Here is a 19,581-nt window from a genome sequence, read left to right as displayed (position 1 = left end):
AGAACAAAGAAAGGCCAAAGCTGGTGGTCAACTAAATAACAACCAGGAGCAACCCCAGAAAGAAAGAAGACAGGCGCAGGCTGGTGGTCAAAACAACGGTAACCAAGAGCAAATTCAGGAAGAAAACAAATAACGCACAGGATGTTGGTCAAAACAACGGTAACCAAGAGCCACTTCAGAAAGCAAAACGAAAGGCAGAGACCAGTGATCAAGTTAACAACCAGGAGCAACCTCAGGAAGAAATAAAGAAGGCACAGGCTGATGGTCGAATAAACAACAACAAGGAGGAGGAACTTCAGGAACAAGGACAAAAGGCAGAGACTGGTGGTCAAATGAGCAACAACCAGGAGCAACTCCAGAAAGAAAAAAGAAAGGCAGAGGCTGGCGGCCAAAATAACGGTAACCAAGAGAAAATTCAGGAACAAGGAGAAAAAGCACAGGCTGATGGTCAAGTGAGCAACAAACAGGAGCAGCTTCAGAAACAAGGAGAAAAGGCACAGGCTGATGATCAAATGAGCAACAAACAGGAACAAGGAGAAAAGGCACAGGCTGGTGAACAAACGAACAACAATGGCAACCAAGAGCAACCCCAAGAAGAAAAAAATCAGTAAGAGGGACGTGCAGGCTGATGGTCAAAATTAGCGACAATCAGGAGCAACTCCAAGAAGAGAAACAATCAGGAAAAGGGACACACAGGCCGATAGCCAAAGAACCACAATGGCAACCAAGAGCAACCCCGAGAAGATAGAATCAGTTAAAAGGGACGTACAGATGAAGGTCAAATAAACAACAATGGTAACCAAGAGCAACTCCAAGGAAAAAAAATCAGTAAAAGGGATGTACATGCTGATGGCCAAATAAACAACAATGGTAACCAAGAGCAACTCCAAGATGAAATGATTCGAAAAGAGACGCACAGGCTGATGGTCAAAAAAATATAACAGTAACCAAGAGCACCTCAAGAAGAATAACTACAAAGGAAAACACACAGGCTGATGGTCAAATAAACTTCAACAGCAACCAAGGGCAGCTTCGAGAAGAAGTTAGTGCGACAGGAAATACACAGACTGATGGCCAAATCAACAGCAACCAGGAACAACTCCGAGAAGATAAAATCAAGAAAAGGGGCACACAGGCTGATGGTCAAATAAACAACGACGCCAACCAAGAGCATTCTCGAGAAGAAGTAACTACGAAAGTAAACACACAGGCTGATAGCCAAATCAACAGCAACCAGGAGCAACCCCGAGAAGATAGAATCAAGAAAAGGGACGTACAAGCTGATGGTCAAATAAACACTAATGGTAACCAGGAGCAACCCCGAGAAGATAGAATTAAAAAAAGGGACGTACAGGCTGATGGTCAAATAAACAATAATTGTAACCATGAGCCACTCCAAGATGAAATGATTAGAAAAAGGGAAGCACAGGCTGATGGTCTAATAAACAATAATGATAACCAAGAACACCCCAAGATAAAATGATCACAAAAAGGGACGCAACAGGCCGATGGTCAAATAAACAACAATGGTAACCAAGAGCAACTCCAAGTTGAAATAATCAGAAAAAGGGACGCACAGGCTGAAGGCCAAATAAACACCAATGGCAACCAAGAGCAACCCCGAGAAGATAGAATCAAGAAGAGGGACGTACAGGCTAATGACCAAATTAACAATAATGGCAACCAGGAGCAACTCCGAGAAGAAAAAGGAAGTGATATGCCAAAGGAAGCATTTTGTTTTGGAAGTGAAGGCGAAAACAATGGACCAACAGATGAATCAAATCCTCAGGTAGGAAAAATAAATAATTGAAAGGGTAGGTTGTGCTTTTTATCCCATCCACATAAAAGCTATTTTAGAAGCCATATAAAAAAACTATTGGATCTAACGTAAAAATATCACTACACATAATAAAACAATTAAATAACGTATACTTAGAATATTAAATCCAGCTATCGTCAACTGAACAACAGTGCTCTAAACCAAAAATAAATATCAAGGAGAAAAAATACTTTTGTTGAAAAATTTACTATAGGGGAAGTCCCCAAGTGGCAGACACCTAAGGGTATTTACAAATAAATCAAAAAATATTTTACGAAATCTTTATTGAATTATGACTTATGTTAAATAACAAAGTTAGAAATCAAACAAAATTAACAAAACCGCAATCTTTGCTAAAAATAATTAATACTATCAATCAAACTTTGCTGTCAAAAAATGATTTTTACCAGTGGCACCTAGTACCGGACATTTCAAAATAATCTGCATTGATCACATATGTAGCCATCTCCACACTCTGGAATGTCTGCACATGTGTTTTTGACGAATATTCTTAGATATTGCAAAAAAAAGTCACTATTCATCCAGCCTTTTGGCTGAGCCACACCGATGCTCTCAGCTGGTGCATTCATAAGCTTTTCATTCTTTGACTAGAAAATACGAAAAATGGGGGTATGTAGTGACCGTTAGCACTCATACAGAATAAAATTAAATAATTGGAATATCTTACGTAAATTCTCACAAGAAATATCAATATGTTTACTGTCCGGCACTAAGGGACGACTTAGTGTCCGGTGCTAAGGGACAGACATTTTCGTTCATTTGGTGGCACCCACTAAAACTGGTTAAAAAATTTATTAGAATTTTACAATTTTAAGGATAACAATCAAGTACAACTTTTATCTTTGCATACCACTCAAATGTAAATGCGTAAATATGCTAGAATAATACGTGCTAAATAGTGTCCGGTGCTTGGTGCCGTCCGGCGTTACGGGACTTCCCCCTACAAAGTATATAGAGCTATCGTCAACTAAACAACAGTGCTCAAAATTAAAAATCAAAAGGAGAAAAAATACTTTTGTTGATAAATTCACTATATGTCCAATTATCATAAGGTTTTTGTTAAATGCTAAATTTTATTTTCAGAATATTCCCTTCGCAGTGATGGAGAAGATGAGATTTATGGAAAGAATGAGGGACGATTTAAGAAAACAAAATCTTAATCCGGAAGACCACACCTATGATCAACCTTTGATGCCCGATGATGAAAATATGGAATACGGTAATAATGTTTTAGAAAATTCTTGCAATTTTTTTCAGACAGGGTAGAACTGGGCATAAAGATCAAATTAGTGCTCACGATCAAAAACAGTAACAACGTAAGTTGTTAAAATCTAAATACTTTTGGTATGAATTTTTAGGGATTGCCGTTTATCTCTCGACCTAAGAATCAAGGAGATGGCTGGTTATACATCTTTTACCCTCTACTTTCAAATATTGTTGGTAAAAAATTCTTAACTTCACTTGTTTTTGAGATATCGGTGATGGACCTTCAAACCCTGCTCAACTCTATCAAAAATTTCATAAACTTCCCGTAGGGAAAATCGAATATGAAAATTTTTGCATATCTCGACATTTTACCTCACAATCAGAAAAAATGGATGTGTGTGTGTGTGCGGATACAAATTTTTTGTCGACTATTTTGGGAACACGGATCAACCGATTTGAATAATTCAAAAAACATTCGAAGGAGACGTGCTGGTTAGTTTTTCGCGAAGGCAGGTCTAGGCGTTTCGAAGATACGGGGCAAAAAGTGCCAAAAATGGAAACTCAGTTTTTAACAGAACGGAGCATCTGATTTTAATAATTCAAAAAACTTTTTACTTGTATTGACAAGATAAATAACTAACTGAATTTTTAGGAAGGCAGGTCTAGCGGTTATAGACTCTCAATAAAAATAAGTTAAAAAATGCCTTTTTAGCGATCAAAAATGATCATTAGACATATGCACATCATATCAGATATTTTATAGAGATTTTAATAATGTGTACCCATATTATGTAAACTTTTTTGGGTTCCGTACCAAGATTTTTAATTTTCAAGTTTATTTATATGATTCAAACAAATGTCTTTGACATTTTCCACAGTATGAAATAACTGATTTACATGATTAAAAAACCATTCTGTTCGTACACGATCGCGAGACATTTTTGCAAAAGGCAATTTTGCCATTTCGGAGATATGGAGCGCAAAGGGTGTAAAAACGGTTACGCAGTTTTTGAGGGGACGGATCATCTGATTAGATTAATTCAAAAAACATTTTGCTTGAGTAGACAGTGTAAATTTTTATATATCTTTACGTTTCAAAGTTTTTCTGAATATTTTGGCATACCTCAGATCAAATGGATGTGTGTGTGCGTTTTTTATGTCCGCATTTTTTCGTCCACGTTTTCGGGCGCACGGATCAACCGATTTGAATGGTTCGAAAAACATTCGATTCCTATTGATAGGGAGATGTGCTGATTAGTTTTTGGCAAAGGCAGGTCCCGCCATTTCAAAGATACAGAGCTAAATGTGCAAAAAATTGCAGTTTTTGAGTGACGCTTAGGTCCGATTTGAATGATCCAAAAAACTTTCTGCTTGTATTGACAAAACAATTGCTTTTGAGGATAAAAAATTATTACACCTTTTTTATTTTCCATGAAATATTTTTGTAATTTTGGATTAAACATTTACAAAAATTACCCAGGCTAAGCACAGTCTAAGCGCCACCCTGGTATAAATGTTTACCCGAGTGCGTTTAGACTGTTTATGTACTGGAGCACTTTTGTGAGCAATTTTGTGAAAACTATTGAAAAATGTGAAAATTCCGCCAAGCTAAGCACAGTATAAGTGAAAGTGTCGCACAGAATTTATTTGCAAATGCGTTTAGACTGTGACTATACGGGAGCACTTTTTCAATTTTGTGTAAATTGGGCCACTATTTTTTTGAAATTGAATTCTATGTGAAATGACGATTGTTAATGTTCTGGATATAAATTGATTTGTGATTTACATTTGATTTGCTCAGATAAAACAAGATAGCAAAAATAATGAAAGTTACAGTATTTGTAATAATATATTCGAAAACGTTTAAAATTTCTCGAATATTTCATTACGGTACGGGAAGTTTGAGCAATTTGCCTTAAGGCACGATGCTATACACCACTAGTTTTTGTTTCTTTTTTTGCGATTACTATAACATGTTTTATTTTTTGCGATTGCTATAACCAGGTGGCCGAGAAACCCGAATGGTTCCCCGAAGAAAACACTTTTGGCCGAGTCCCCAACAAAGGATGATTCGCAGACGAAACACCAGGCCGCCCTTAGTGGTTGTAGATAATGTTAGGCCCAGGGAAAGGGAAATGGCAGTCGTTTTACCAACAGGTTGAAAATTTAAAAAATATTCCACAAATAGATATGCGAATTCAATTTTTAATATTTAATGGAATCTTATTTTTAGCTTCATTTGATATTGTACGAGAAGTCCCTTCAAATTTACCAGAAGTCACCGTCAACAAACTAACTGCCCCGAACAACGACCAAGGTAAAATAATAATATAAATATAATAATAATTCATTGGTAATAATTATATGATAACTTTGAAAATATTTTTTTTCTATTATTTTCTAGCTACATTTGAAATTGCACAAGAAGTTCCTTCAAATTTACAAGAAATGGCTGTCAACAAGTTAACTGTTCCGAGCAACAATCAAGGTAAAACAATTATTGATAGTAAAAAAAAGTGCGCATAAGGTTCACATGCAATTGAAGTAAAACTTATTTGCTACTGTGCAAGATGGCATTTAATTAAAAATAAATACATCATATAACAATTTTGAATATTGTTTATTAGAAATATGGTAACACTCGTGATGCACACACTTATTAGTGTCAAACATTATACACATTTATATAATGATAAATTATAAATTATACATTTATAATAGCATTAAAATATGTATAATATTTAAAAACAATAATGCAATTAAAGCCATACTTCAAATTGACATGAACGGTTTGTCATTGTAATTTACAAATAAACATTCATTAGAGAAATAAAGTAATTGCTGATTAATAAATTCTATAATATTCGTTCACACAATGGATTATGTTAAACAACGCCTAAACAAATATGGTTTTCACATACTCATCATGTAATTGTGTTTGAAGAACTTCATGTGATTAAAATTAACATACATTCATTGACTGCTTGTATTTTTTTACTTTTTCGCTGGCGATATAATCTCATTTTTTGAACAGCTGTAATATCTGTTTTGCCTACAAAATATTTTCCATTTTAATAACTTCAAAGATTTATAGAAACTACGAATAATATAGAAATAATTTCTAATCAACAAACTTACGTTTAATACACGGCACAAATGTTTAATTTGTTTTATTATTTTCAAGAAACAGAGTAAAATATTTTTCTGATTAAGGAATTTCTCATTAAATCGAGATTTGTACTACGAGAGACTTCCGTTGCACTTGCACGGACTTACACCCTAGTCGCGCCTAAAGAAGTTTTACTTCAATTGTTGATAATTATTTTAAAAGTAAAATAATTAAAATTTTTGTTTTATCTCAGATGCCGATTCGCAATACAATACACTTGGTTCGATTTTGGAAGCTCAGAAAATAGATGAACAAGGAATCATTACACCTTTGAAAGTTATCACCGAAGGTATAGAAATAGAAACCCTAATATATATATATATATATATATATATATATATATATATATAATTATATACTAGCTGGCCTGGCAAATGTTCAGCAATCAAAAATATTGCTAGATAATATTTAGCATAAATGTAGAATGTAGAATGTAGAAGTGTGTTATATGAGTGAAATGGACAGCTAACACAAATTATACGGTTGGTTTACCCAGTGCAAAGCATGCCACATATAAATGTTTATGAGACATATTTAATCTAATCTGATACTGATTACATTTGAATTGAATTGGCACATTTAGAGATTGAAGGTTCTTATATATTATCGCTGGGCTTTTAAATAATTTATTACTTTTTGAGTTTCAACAAGTTTTCAACCTGTAACAAAGAAAGATCTAAAAGAAATATTCAACACTCTTGTTTATTCGAACTTTCGAAATTAGGCTCTTTGCCCCAAATTTTCACTTCCATCTTATAAAAAAGTAAAGGATGGTACTGCTCTAGGAAAGAAAATATAAGGTATTTCCCATTGCCACTTTATACGTGATGTCCAAAAATTGACTTATTTTTAATTGGAAAAATATTTCTGATCTATATTTTCGAATGATAATTGACATCTCTGCTGCACAATATAAGGCTGTCATTTAGCCAGTTAGTCATGGAACCCTTCGACCTTATAAATTAAATTTTAATTTTATAAATTCACTTGGTGATTTAAATATGAATACCAATAAGTCGAAGGATAGATATTAATTTGTGGTATTAATTTTTTATCTTTCAATAACGATATTTGTGAGTACGTGAGTCGTCTATATTCCGCATAATTCGATTTTTCGCAGAAGACGAGTTTTAGGTCCAGTCCAGTAAAATAATTATTTTATGAACCTTTGTAATATTACTAAGTTAATATAAAAATATTATCTTTTAGCCCCGGTGCAGCCTGGATCACCCGAAGAATTGGCTTTCAAGATGGACATTAGTCAATTCTACAAAAAATTCATGAAGAAAAGTGAGGTAAAGTGATTCAGGGACCGACTCCGCCTCACAACAGACCAAAGTTATGGCAAGGCCATGTTACCATACATTATGCTACTGAATCATACTGAATACTGTCAAAATGTCATGTATTTGCTGTGCATTCAGACGTTTTATACATAAACCGCAACGTCACTCGTATGTTATGAAGCTGGGTCAGAAAGACCCACTGTTATCTAACATCGGTTTTTAGACATTTTTGCGGTGGTTAGGTTTTCTATCTGACAACCTGAGAAAAGTGCCAGACTGCATAGCAACCACGTGGCTTTATTCAATATTTAGTATGGGAAGTTCTTCATAACATGGCCTTGCCATAACATTTTTCCTAAATAGCTGCATCTTCATTCGTTTGTCTTAAAGAAAAATGCTATTTCCAACTAGTTGTTATTGTTTTCAGAATGCAGAGATTGATCAACCCACCACAGAGTCTACAGGATTAGACGGTGAAAAACCAAAAGATGTAGGTCAAGTCATTTTGGATGGATATGCACAAGTTCATGAGAAACCCGAAACTAAACCTGAAGCTAGGGAAGGAGTTCAAAGATTCATCAGGGCATTGTAAGTGTTTGAGCCAAAAAAATGGGTAGTAAAAATGGGCAACTATATTGTAGAAACCGAACAAACAACTATCTCATCTGACTATGTTCAGTAAAACTAACAGCTAAGTCATCATTCTAGAAATATGTTCCTCTTGCACATTTCTTTTCACTAAAAAAATTTATTAGGCTCTTTAAATATAATTTAGCAAAATTATTTGAATAATTAATATTAATGTAAAAAAATTACGTAAACAAATCACAATTTATATAATTTTATTCTCAATACTCCAACATCAGGCATAAATATTTATTATGTAAGTCTATATTAACTAAAACAATTTTATAAAATAAAACTAACTAAAATATTAAGTTTTCAATATTTTTAGAGACTTATTTTAATTTTAATTAATTAGATCTAACTTGGTTATAGCTATCCAGAAATATTTTTTGTTAGTTTTATTTTATAAAATTGGTTTAGTTATTATAGAATTACATAATAAATATTTATGCCTGATATTAAGTTGAAATATTGAGAATAAAATTATATAAATTGGGATTTCTTTATTTAATTTTTTTACATAAATATTAATAATTCAAATAATTTTGCTAAATTATTCTTTAGTGAAAATTCACATTAAAATTAGCAAGAAAACCAATAAATTTTTGTTGGTGTTGTTGAATACATTTTGAATTTACAAAAGTTATTTTTGTTAAATAATTTGTCCCAGTTAAAATCATAGTAATTTATAATAATTACTTTGTAGTGAATTAGTGAAACTAATTTCTTAATACAAATTTAAAGCTTTGTGTTAAAAACATTAAAATAGCAAGAAAGCGAACAAATTTTTGTTTGTGCTTTTGAATACATTTTGAATTTAGTAATTTATTTTCTTTAAATCATTTTTCCCAATTTCAGTAATTTAAAATAATTATATTACTTTGATTAAACTAATTTCTTCATAAAAATGTAAAACATTGTTTTAAAAACATCAAAATTAGCAAGAAAACGAATTAATTTTTGTTTGTGCTTTTGCACACATTTTGAATTTAGGAAAAGTTTTCTTTAATTTTTTTTAAAATCATTTTTTCAAACTAAAATTGTAGAATTTAAAATAATTGCATCAATTAAACTAATTTCTTCATTCTAATTTAAAAACTTTGCATTAAAACTTTTCAGGAATCAATAATATTTGAAAAATAAAAATAAAATAAAAGACTCTTAAAACCCATCTTAACTTAATATTATATTAGGAGTTAATTTGAGAATATTTTTAACAAACTTTTATTTTAACAAACAAAACACACACACACATCCATTTTTTTCTGAGGTATGCCAAAATGTTCAGAAACCTTCAAATGTAAAAATTTTCAATTTCGATTTTCGGCCCATTACAATAACTTACCCTACGGTAAGTTAGGTTAAGCACAGTCTAAGCGCCACTCTGGTACGAATGTCTACCCAAGTGCGTTTAGACTGTTTATGTACTGGAGCACTTTTCCAATTTTGTGAAAACTATTGAAAAATGTGAAAATGCCGCCAAGCTAAGCACAGTATAAGTGAAAATGTCGCACAGAATTATTTGCAAATGCGTTTAGACTGTGACTATACGGGAGCACTTTTTCAATTTTCTTTAAATTAGGAATTTTTTTGGAAATTTAGTTAGCATTAGCAAAACTAATGAAAGTTACAGTATTTGTAATAATATATTAGGTTGTCAAATATCTTCCTTCCGCTTTTTTGCTCTTGGTTTATAATACAAAAAGGCGGAAGGGAGATATTTGACAACCCATTATTTGAAAACGTTTAAAATTTCTCGAATATTTCATTACAGTACGGGAAGTTCCAGCAATTTGCCTTAAGGCGCGATCCTATACACCACTAGTTTTTTTAATCACCTTGTCCTTTTTACCCCATAGGAAAATTTTTCATATTTGATTACAGTGAGTTTATCTATTTTTTCTATCTATTAAGGGTTAGGAGATGCACATACCACGGCGACCAGTGCTTCGACAACCAGTGTCCAGGCAGACTTACATCAATGCTGGTTGCTGCAGCAAAACTAAACGAGGAAAAAATGCGACAGGATGCAGAAAATGAAGATATGACTACTTCTGCAACCACGGTTGCAACGGTTCTGGCGCAGGCTGTCCACGAGGCCGACAAGGAACACGGTGGCCAGGCTGATGACAAGAGGTAAGATAAAAAAAAAGAGTTAAACAACGCCTAAACAAATATTGTTTTCGTAACTTCACTCATCATGTAATAATTGTGCTTGAAGAACTTCATGTAACTCAAATTGACATACATTCATTGACTTGTTTGTATCTTTTTACTTTTTTGCTGACGTTATAATCTCAGTCTTTGAACAGCTGTCATGCCAATTGAAGCCATACTTTTATATTTGTTTTATTTATCAAGCCCTGCACATAGCTTGATCTATGAATCATTTTTTTTTTCATGTGAACGTTAATGCAATGATCATCATCAATATTACGAGGTAATAAATTATCAACGTCAACAGGCACATTTATAATTTGGCCAAATATTCCAAATTGTCCATTTGCATGTCGCAATCGTCTAATTTGCATGAAACACAACCTAGGTGAAATTAACCTTTCAGATACAGTATCTAGTTTAGGTAGATAATTTGATATAGGTGGAAATTCAAACCCGTTAAATTTACACAAAGTGGGAATATAATATAATTACCCGAATTTAATATCTTTCGATAAGTTTGACATCCAACCTGATTATTTAAATCAATATTAAAAATACATTATTAAGAATTTGTTTTTGAGCATTATTTGATATTTCTAAGTCACTTTGAAACCAAAGTCGATCACGCACAAAACATACATAGCCAAAGCTATCATTTGTAAATTGTTATTCAAATAATTTTCGTGCATTCCTAAACAAATTGAAATCTTTATATGGAAGTTCAAATACTTCATTTGACTCTTGCAAAAGATCAGTTCTTGTCACATTATTAGTCACATTATAAGCAGAATCATTAATTTGCAATTGACGTGATGTAGTTGCTGTATCAGAAAAAGTTACAGCAGTACTATCTAAAAACATAACAGAATAATATGTTTAAATGTGAATAGTTGTAGCGTTTTTCAGGAGTCAAATTGCGAAAAAAGATTCTTACTTATGTCATTGGTGTTGACATTAACATCTAAATTGATACCTGGCTCAAAATTTTCTAATAAATTGGCAGTAACCGATTATTTTCCTGCAGCTGTTTTGTTTGGCGATGTAATCTTGATCTTTCAGAGTTGAACCTGCACCAATATTTATAATTACTATTACATTAAATTAAAATTAGTCTTCATAGCCATCATAAAAGAGAAACATGTAAACTTTCTTTAAATTTCCAATAAAAAATATTGTTTTCACAATTACATTAATCATGTAATTGTATTTGTAGAACTTTATGTAATTGAAATTAACATGCGTTTATTGACTGCTTGTTTGTTTTGACTATTTCGCTGGCGATACAGTCTCATTCTTTGAGCAACTGTAGTATCTGTCTTGTCTATAAAAATATTTTCCATTTTCGTAATAACCTCAAAGGTATATGGTAACCTCGATAAACTCGAATAATACAAATTTCTACAATAAATTTACACTTCTTACGCAGCGCAGATTTTTCCTTTGTTTCATTATTTGCACTACAATTATTTATGGGGGTCGGGATAAAATATTCTTCCGATCCTGACATTTTTATTAACTCACGATTTATACTACTATTTAACCATAAATTGTTTTGATATAAAAATTGACCAATATGCTTTACGCTTTCGGTGACGTACGCACGTATAAAGTCACGCATACCAAGAAGCCTTGCACAAATGCGACCAATCAGAATCGACCCGTATAGAAATCATACCATCGGGAGCAAATGACTCTCACTTGACCTTGCCGTAACAATTTCCGTTGCATTTGTGCGGTTTTACAGATACTATATCTGTCTATTATGTTTTTAGGCGCGAAATGACCAAACAGTTCCTCATCTCCCGCATCATGGAAATGCTCATGGACGAGTTTTCTGCTGCCAAAGCCGATCAAGCATCCAAAGACAAACAATCTGGATCTGATCAATCCCAAATAGGACACTTGAGTTTCGATCCAGATTCACCAGCCGTCCAGGAGGCTGTCGCCTTGGCAGCGTTCAGAGGCCATCCTTCTTTCAATCGAGAAATGTTCTTTAGAAAAATGTTATTTGCAGTACGCAGACCACCAATTGACCCGGCACAAGAGGATAAAAAAGATGGTGAACTTGCAAAGGATGAACCTCCAAAATCTGATGAGGATGACGATATTTTTGGTGGTGGCGTTGAAGTCATAACTCAGGAAACTAGTAAGAATCTGGCCTAGGGTTTATACAAAAACCGACATTTCAGAAAACCGGTTTTCGAATTCAAATTTTACTAAAAAAACGGTTTGAACCGGTTTTCGAATTTTATATAGAAAATAAATTTATGCTCGAATATTCTGAAATTTATCCGCAAATTTAGTGTAATTTAGAGCAGTATTTGACTGAATTTATTTATTGTTTAATTTTATAGATAGTAAACAAAATTATTTTAATTTTAATTAGTTTAACTAAAAAATAATAGTTTATCTTGATTAAATCACCTTAAAAATAATTATTCGTTATCCAAGCATCATTTTCACATATAAGAATGAAAATATTTTTATGATAGTGAAAGAAAAGTTTTCGAATAAATAAAAATAATACATTTTTAAATAAAAAAAATCATTAGATAAAAAAATATCAAATACATGTTGATACATACTTGTTAATATCAATTTTTGTTTTAAGGGGCACAACTAGTGTAACAGCCTAAAAAAAAGGTGGTTTTTGGGAATTTATATTAAAAAAACTACTCTATCAATCATTTCAAAATTTTAGGAGTATATTTATACAAGCTTTAAAAATACATAGTGAAATTTTTGAAGAAAAAAAATAAATATTTTTTAAGTTATCGTCGATCTCCAACGGCGCGACAAAAAAAGGTCCTTCACTGCTGCAGTGATTCCGGCCTTCTACGTGGATAAAATAAAAAAATAATAATTCTCGTTAAACTAGATAATATTGTCAGTGAAATGAACTACAATAAAAAAAATAAATCAAAAGTTGACAAAATGGCGGCGTTTTAAAAGAAAAGTCGAATTTTGCCCAAAATTTTGGTCGTTTTTCGACTGCCAAATTTCGATTTTTGATCCGATCAAAAAATCGATAGTTCATTTTACAGAGAACTATATGCAGAACATGTAAAAAAAATTTTAATAGTGATCAGATCATTCGATTTGAGTAATCACTGCAGCAAATTCGGAAAATGCTGTTTTGAGATACTATATGTATACTTCTTAAATGGCTGTAACTCAAACTATTTGAGATATCGATTTAAAATTTTAATATGTTATTTTTAAAAGTGTAATCTATCAAAATATGATTTATATGAAAAAAACAAAAATCGATTTTTTCAATCAATTCAATTTGTGCCCCTTAAAAACAATTAGCTAAACTCGAGCATTGTCTGTTACGAGCAATTTATTAATTATTAATTAATTAATTTTAAACATTCTAAATGTTTTTTTTGTTTAATAAAATATGATTTCAAGAAACTGAGAACATCTATCGAATTGCTACTTAGACGTGTCCTTTGTTTACTCAAAAAATTCCTGAAATAGGTGATACTCTCATACTTGCGACCAAATTATGCTTAATTGTTTTTAAAGCCTGATATAATAATTCTAAGTTTTTTGTTCTTTAATTTGTGGCTTCTAGGGTTTAAAACTCTTATTTTAAGTTTGAGTAGAGGAAGTTACTTCTTCAAGAAGAAGTCACACTGATTTAAATTAATACATGTACTGGTATAAAAATCTAAATTAATATATACAAAACCTTTCTGGGAACCATTGCAGACTGGTAAGATATCAAATGCTATTGAAACGATATGATTTCAAGAATCAAAACGCTTTCATCTATCTTTTATATTTGGCTATATTTGTCATTTTCCATTTATACAGCGAAAACCAATTTTTTCACTGTCAACCAAATTTTCGCCAAAAACCGGTTTTTGAAAACCGACGAACCCTAATCTGACCATTGTAAATGTCCACTCGTTCAAGTATAATTTCTAATCATGTATAATTTTTTATCAGCACCTTCGGATAGCAACGCGTTCGTGCACATCAATATTCAAACTTTTGGAGATAATCTTCAGAGCACCCCAAAAACCGAAACAGAAGAGCCCTATGAACCAATATTTGACGAAATACCTAGCCAAGGTGTTTTGAGGAATTCAGAAGTTGAGGTGAGCTCATTACTGCAGTAAATGGAGAGGAAAGAGGGTATAACCTCTGAATTTTTTTACTGTGCTGCAATTTGCATAAAATTTTCAAACAACCTCTAAATTGAAAAATAAAACACTTAAATATACGGTAAATATTCGGTACGATATAATAAGAATTACGTATAAAGTAAATAATATTATATGTTTTCTATCTTGATTATCAAATTTTTAACCCTTTAAAAACAACCCCTTGATAGAAAATTGTTTGAAAAAATTATTTTGAAATTGAAAGAAAATTAAGAAATTCAAAATAATATGAATGTTATTCCAAAATCTCAATAATAATTACCATATTAATAATTTTTTTACCTTTTAAAATAACCCTTGAATAAAAACAGTTAATATAACACTAGTACCCAGTATAATTTTGTCTAAACTCGTAAATTTGTTGTTCTTGTTGCTGCAATTATTAAACTTTCATGTGACTATAGTGATATAAAACTATATTAATTTAATTAACACGTGAACCTCTCAGCCATAAGATACTTTACTATAAGAATAAATCGCCTGGCAAAATTCTGTACCATGAAGATAGATACTATTCATAATCACCATAATAATAAAAAATTTTGTATTATTATTAATATATATATATATATATATATATATATGTTTATATATATATATATATACTAGCTGACCCGGCAAATGTTATTTTGCCATCAAAAGTTTTGCCGCTTTGCAGAAGTTCTTATAATATACATGATATATTAATAATAATGTTATATTTTCATTACACAAATTTCTTTACATTTCGATAATTAATTCGAACGCATTATAGTGTTTTGTTTATTTTAATTTTATTTATGTCAAATAGTGATTTTTTTATTTTAATCAATGAATAAATTAGATTTTAGTCTGAATCAACGCAGTACCATTATTTAAATATATAATTTTTTATATAAATATCAGATTTTTTACTTTTGCATTTATTTTAAAAATATTGAATGTCAATTTCATATATCCAATATGCACTAAATTTTTAAATGCCAAAATATTTTCGTCTTGTTGAAAATTTAATATAATATGATTAAATTTATATCTATAATTTGATTGGCAATATTGCCTATAACATAACTTGGATTAATTAATTTATTTGTTTCTTATTGAAGTCGTTAAAAATTTATTTCTTTCGAACTTGAACTTGAAAATTTTGTTTATGATTAATGTTAAATTTAATATGTCGTTTTTTTATTGTGATCTATAATGTTTTAATCACTTATCATATAAATTTTCGACTATAAATTGATGTTCATACTGTCCCTGAAACTAACATGTATAAAGTTCTGAGAAATTCGAGTCCAAACCTATTAAATGTTTGATTTTTGGCACTTTTATTAATTTTTCATCAATTTTCGTACTGTAAAATATTGGATGATTATTTATCAAAATTGTAATATTTAGACTATAATTTTAGATGAATCTATTTTGGCATAGCAATTAGTTTTTTTTTTTAAATCCAGTGAAACAAATATATTTATAATATATTTTTCCATAAATATCCGATTTTATAAGTATTCTTTATTACTTTGGTGCTTGATATGGATATGAATTTGTAATGAAATATATTCTTTCTGGCAAATAGTGTGAAAGGAAAATAACAAAAAACAACAAATAATTAGCCAGAAAGATCTTTTTGATTTTTATCTATATGCTTTTATACGTATCTTTTATTCTTTTTGAGATATAATGAAAATAAGTTCAATTTTTAAAAAAATCGGAAAGAAAAGTTTTTATAAAATCGTGAGTTTTCTGAAAATAGTTTGTACTAAAGTAGTGAATCTGCTAAAATCCATCGAGATGTCTATAATGAAGTGAATTCTAGATGGATTGTGAATTAATTTAATTCTGGTGGAAATAGCGCTCATTAAACCATATGATTTAAATGAAAAAAAAACATTGTATGTGTTTCTTATTTGCATGATAGCTCACGAAGCAAAATATATCAATTAGCCAGTAACTTGAAAAATATTAGTTTTTTTGAAAAGCTATAAAAGATATTTTTTTCTTATAATTAGCTTTTTTTATCGATTTTCGACGTTATTTTGAAAAAATGTAATTACTCAATTGAGAATATAATACTATATAATTTCTAGCCACTTGTTACCAATTTTTCATCCATGTTCACTTTTAGAAAGAACAGAGTGGATATCCTGATGTGCATGATGGAGAATCTGACTTGGTTTGCATTGCTGATGACAATGACAGGATAAAGCTGAGAATTGTGCTTCTGATCAACCACAAAGTCGTGTTTTGGAGATTGTTATCACTCCTAAAAATACCGAAGGAGACAGTAGCAGTGAGAGACTACTGAGGGAAAAAAAGGTAACGGTAACAGAATAACTGATGGTTTATTGTTGGTGGTTTCATACCAGTTTGTTTGGAGCCAAACCTGGTCGAGTATAGTAGTGCAGAAAACGGAGCGTTTGAGTCTGAATTTTTTACTGTGCTCCAATTGCATGAAATTTGGAATTAGGTTCATCTTACCCTCAAGTTCAAAAGTGAAAACAATTCGGGGTGGATGACATCCCTTCTTAATTACATTTTTCAAAATAACGTCAGAAACCGATAGAAGAACTAATTATAAGCAAAAAATGTCTATCATAGTTTTTCAAAAAACTAATACTTTTCGATTTTCTGGGCACTAAAAGCCCTTTTATTAACCTTTCAAATGGTATATTACAAATTGTGATGAAGTAGAAATTAAAGAAGTTATGACCCAAAAACTAATTGCATTTTTGTCAAATTGTGTCCATCAATATTTCGAGCAATGTATAAGTAGGCAGTATTTCGTGCCCAAAACTATTGACTATATATATATATATATATATATATATATATATTATTAATACAAAATTTTGTATTACTATGTAGATCATGAAATATATCTATCTTCATGGTACAGAATTTTGCCAGGCGATTTATTCTTATAGTAAAGTATCTTATGGCTGAAAGGTCAACGTGTGTTAAATAAATAAATATAGTTTTACATCACTATAGTCAATGAAAGTTTAATAATTGCAGTAACAAGGAACAACAAATATACGAGTTTAGATTAAATTATACTGGGGTACTAGTGTTATATTAACTGTTTTTATTCAAGGGTGGTTTTAAGAGTTGAACAAATTGTGTATATGGTAATTATTTTCGAAAAAAAATGAAATAACATTCATATCATTTAGAATTTCTTAATTTTCTTTCAATTTCAAAATATTTTTTTAAAACAATTTTTTATCAAGGGGTCTATAAGGGTTAAACATTTGATAATCAAGATAGAGAAACCATAAAATATTTACTTTATACGTAATTCTTTATATCATACCGAATTTTTTTTAAGTGTTATTTTCTTAATTTAGAGGTTGAAGTAAAGGCATAAAAAATATGTTTTAAATATATCCTTTAACATTAAAAAAGTTTTCTAGCTATAACACGGTTCAATGTCCACTCATTTATTAAGGGCTCGCGGTCCCCCCGGGGGTAGTGCCGGAACCCGAATTGTTTTCACTTTTGAACTTGAGGTTAAGATGAACCTAATTCTAAAATTTCATGCAATTTGGAGCACAGTAAAAAAAATTCAGGGGTTATACCCTTTTTTCCTCTCCATTTACTGCACTATAGTTAAAATTTGTCAACTCCTAGTGCATGAACAAACCAAATTTTGATCAATTGCTCACTCAAATCGAGCCAAAAACTTGGCCCTGACCAAGACTATCAAACCATCAATGAGTTTGTGAATTGTTATAACAAGTTTCCAATTAATTTTTTCATAATAAATTATTTCCTCCCTAGGAAATCACACCAAGCACCCCAGAGCCATCTTCACCTTCAACTGAACAATCCACATCCGATGCAACAACCTTCACCACATCCCAAAACCAGATCATAACCGACGAAGCCACCGAAAATGAAATGTCTGATCAACAATTTTTCCAAGACCAGCAAAACCAAGAAAATCAAGATACCTTGCCTCAATTTGTCCTAGTTGCCAACATTCAAGAAGCTGATGACCCTAATGTTGCAAAAATAAAACAAACTTTGGAAAATTTGATGAAGTCTGCCGATGATAGTAAAGCTGAAGTTGAAGCAGATGTAGTAAAGAAGCACCTGGAAAAGATGATGTGGAACTTGCTAAAGATGTAAAATGTTGAAATGGTAAAGACCAACAAAAAAGCACCTGCTAAAGCTGAATTGAATGTCACAAATGCAGATGTGGTCAAGACCAGCAAGAAAGCCAAAGCAATTCCTGAAGACGAAGACTTTGCAGAAGTAAGTGCACACTATTTTGAAGTCTATTTTCATATTTTTTTTTTTTTTTTTTGATACATTATGACCCAGATTTATAGTGGGTGGTGACAAGGGAATGCAATACCGGTATCCCGGTGTACCGAATTACCGGTAAACCGCCCGATTTTTCGTCGATATTTTACCGGTATTACCCCAAAAATACTGGTATTTTTACATAAGCGCTATCTGATACATAATACGTTAAAGTTTAAATTTCTCGGAACAAATTTATCTTTAAAATCCATAATCGCATATAAACAGCTATATCTTCAAGTGATTCTATAGGTAGGATAAACAAATGTCAAATATTATCTCAACTGAATATTTATTGCTTTACTAAGGGCTACATATCGTGTTACAATAAATAGAATTGGGCTGATAGATAATTATGCTTGTTTCATCTTATGTAAAAATGTAACAGTTTTTTAAGTGATATTTGCGCCAAAATATTTTATATCATATAGATTACCCCTGCGTGATCTTTATTTTTTTCTAACTTTGTACATAATAATTATGATAATTACTAAATATTTTTACTCCTTATTACAATTATAAAATATTATTGTTCGAAAACGTTTGAAGTTGAAAATACTATAGAAGCATCAAATTGTTTTAAATAACAATACTCAACAATTGTAGTAACTTATCTTCTATATATAAAAAATAAGTCGGGTTTTCCTTCCTGATGAAATAACTCCAGAACGTACGAACCGATTTCGGCAATTTGCATTCGTTGGAAAGGTCTCGGGCTCCGCAAGGTTTATAGCTAAGAAAATTAGTGGTGCATGGCATCGTGTCCTAATGCAAATTGCTGGAACTTCACGCACCGTAATTAAAAATTCGAGTAATAAAAATAATCAA

The 19,581-nt window shown here is 31.2% G+C and overlaps 1 protein-coding gene across 1 annotated transcript; it reads left to right on the top strand.

Annotated features, from left to right (window-relative positions):
- Positions 1-58: 58 nt before the first annotated feature.
- LOC113369700 (general transcriptional corepressor trfA-like) lies at positions 59-18,576 on the top strand (the record flags this gene model as incomplete). Its single annotated transcript, XM_026610272.1, has 15 exons — positions 59-607; positions 910-1,436; positions 1,494-1,789; positions 2,924-3,059; positions 5,051-5,203; positions 5,280-5,363; positions 5,451-5,534; positions 6,409-6,504; positions 7,425-7,510; positions 7,929-8,089; positions 10,043-10,264; positions 12,061-12,434; positions 14,246-14,397; positions 16,571-16,735; positions 18,226-18,576. Coding segments are annotated over 15 exons (3,436 nt in total), but the record flags the coding sequence as incomplete, so codon positions are not given.
- Positions 18,577-19,581: the final 1,005 nt, after the last annotated feature.

This window comes from Ctenocephalides felis, unplaced genomic scaffold (genome assembly GCF_003426905.1).
Source record: "Ctenocephalides felis isolate EL2017-DRISC unplaced genomic scaffold, ASM342690v1 CF-g0.4_SCAFFOLD_01448, whole genome shotgun sequence".
Taxonomy (NCBI): Eukaryota; Metazoa; Arthropoda; class Insecta; order Siphonaptera; family Pulicidae; genus Ctenocephalides; species Ctenocephalides felis.
This window is presented reverse-complemented; position numbering and strand designations above follow the sequence as displayed.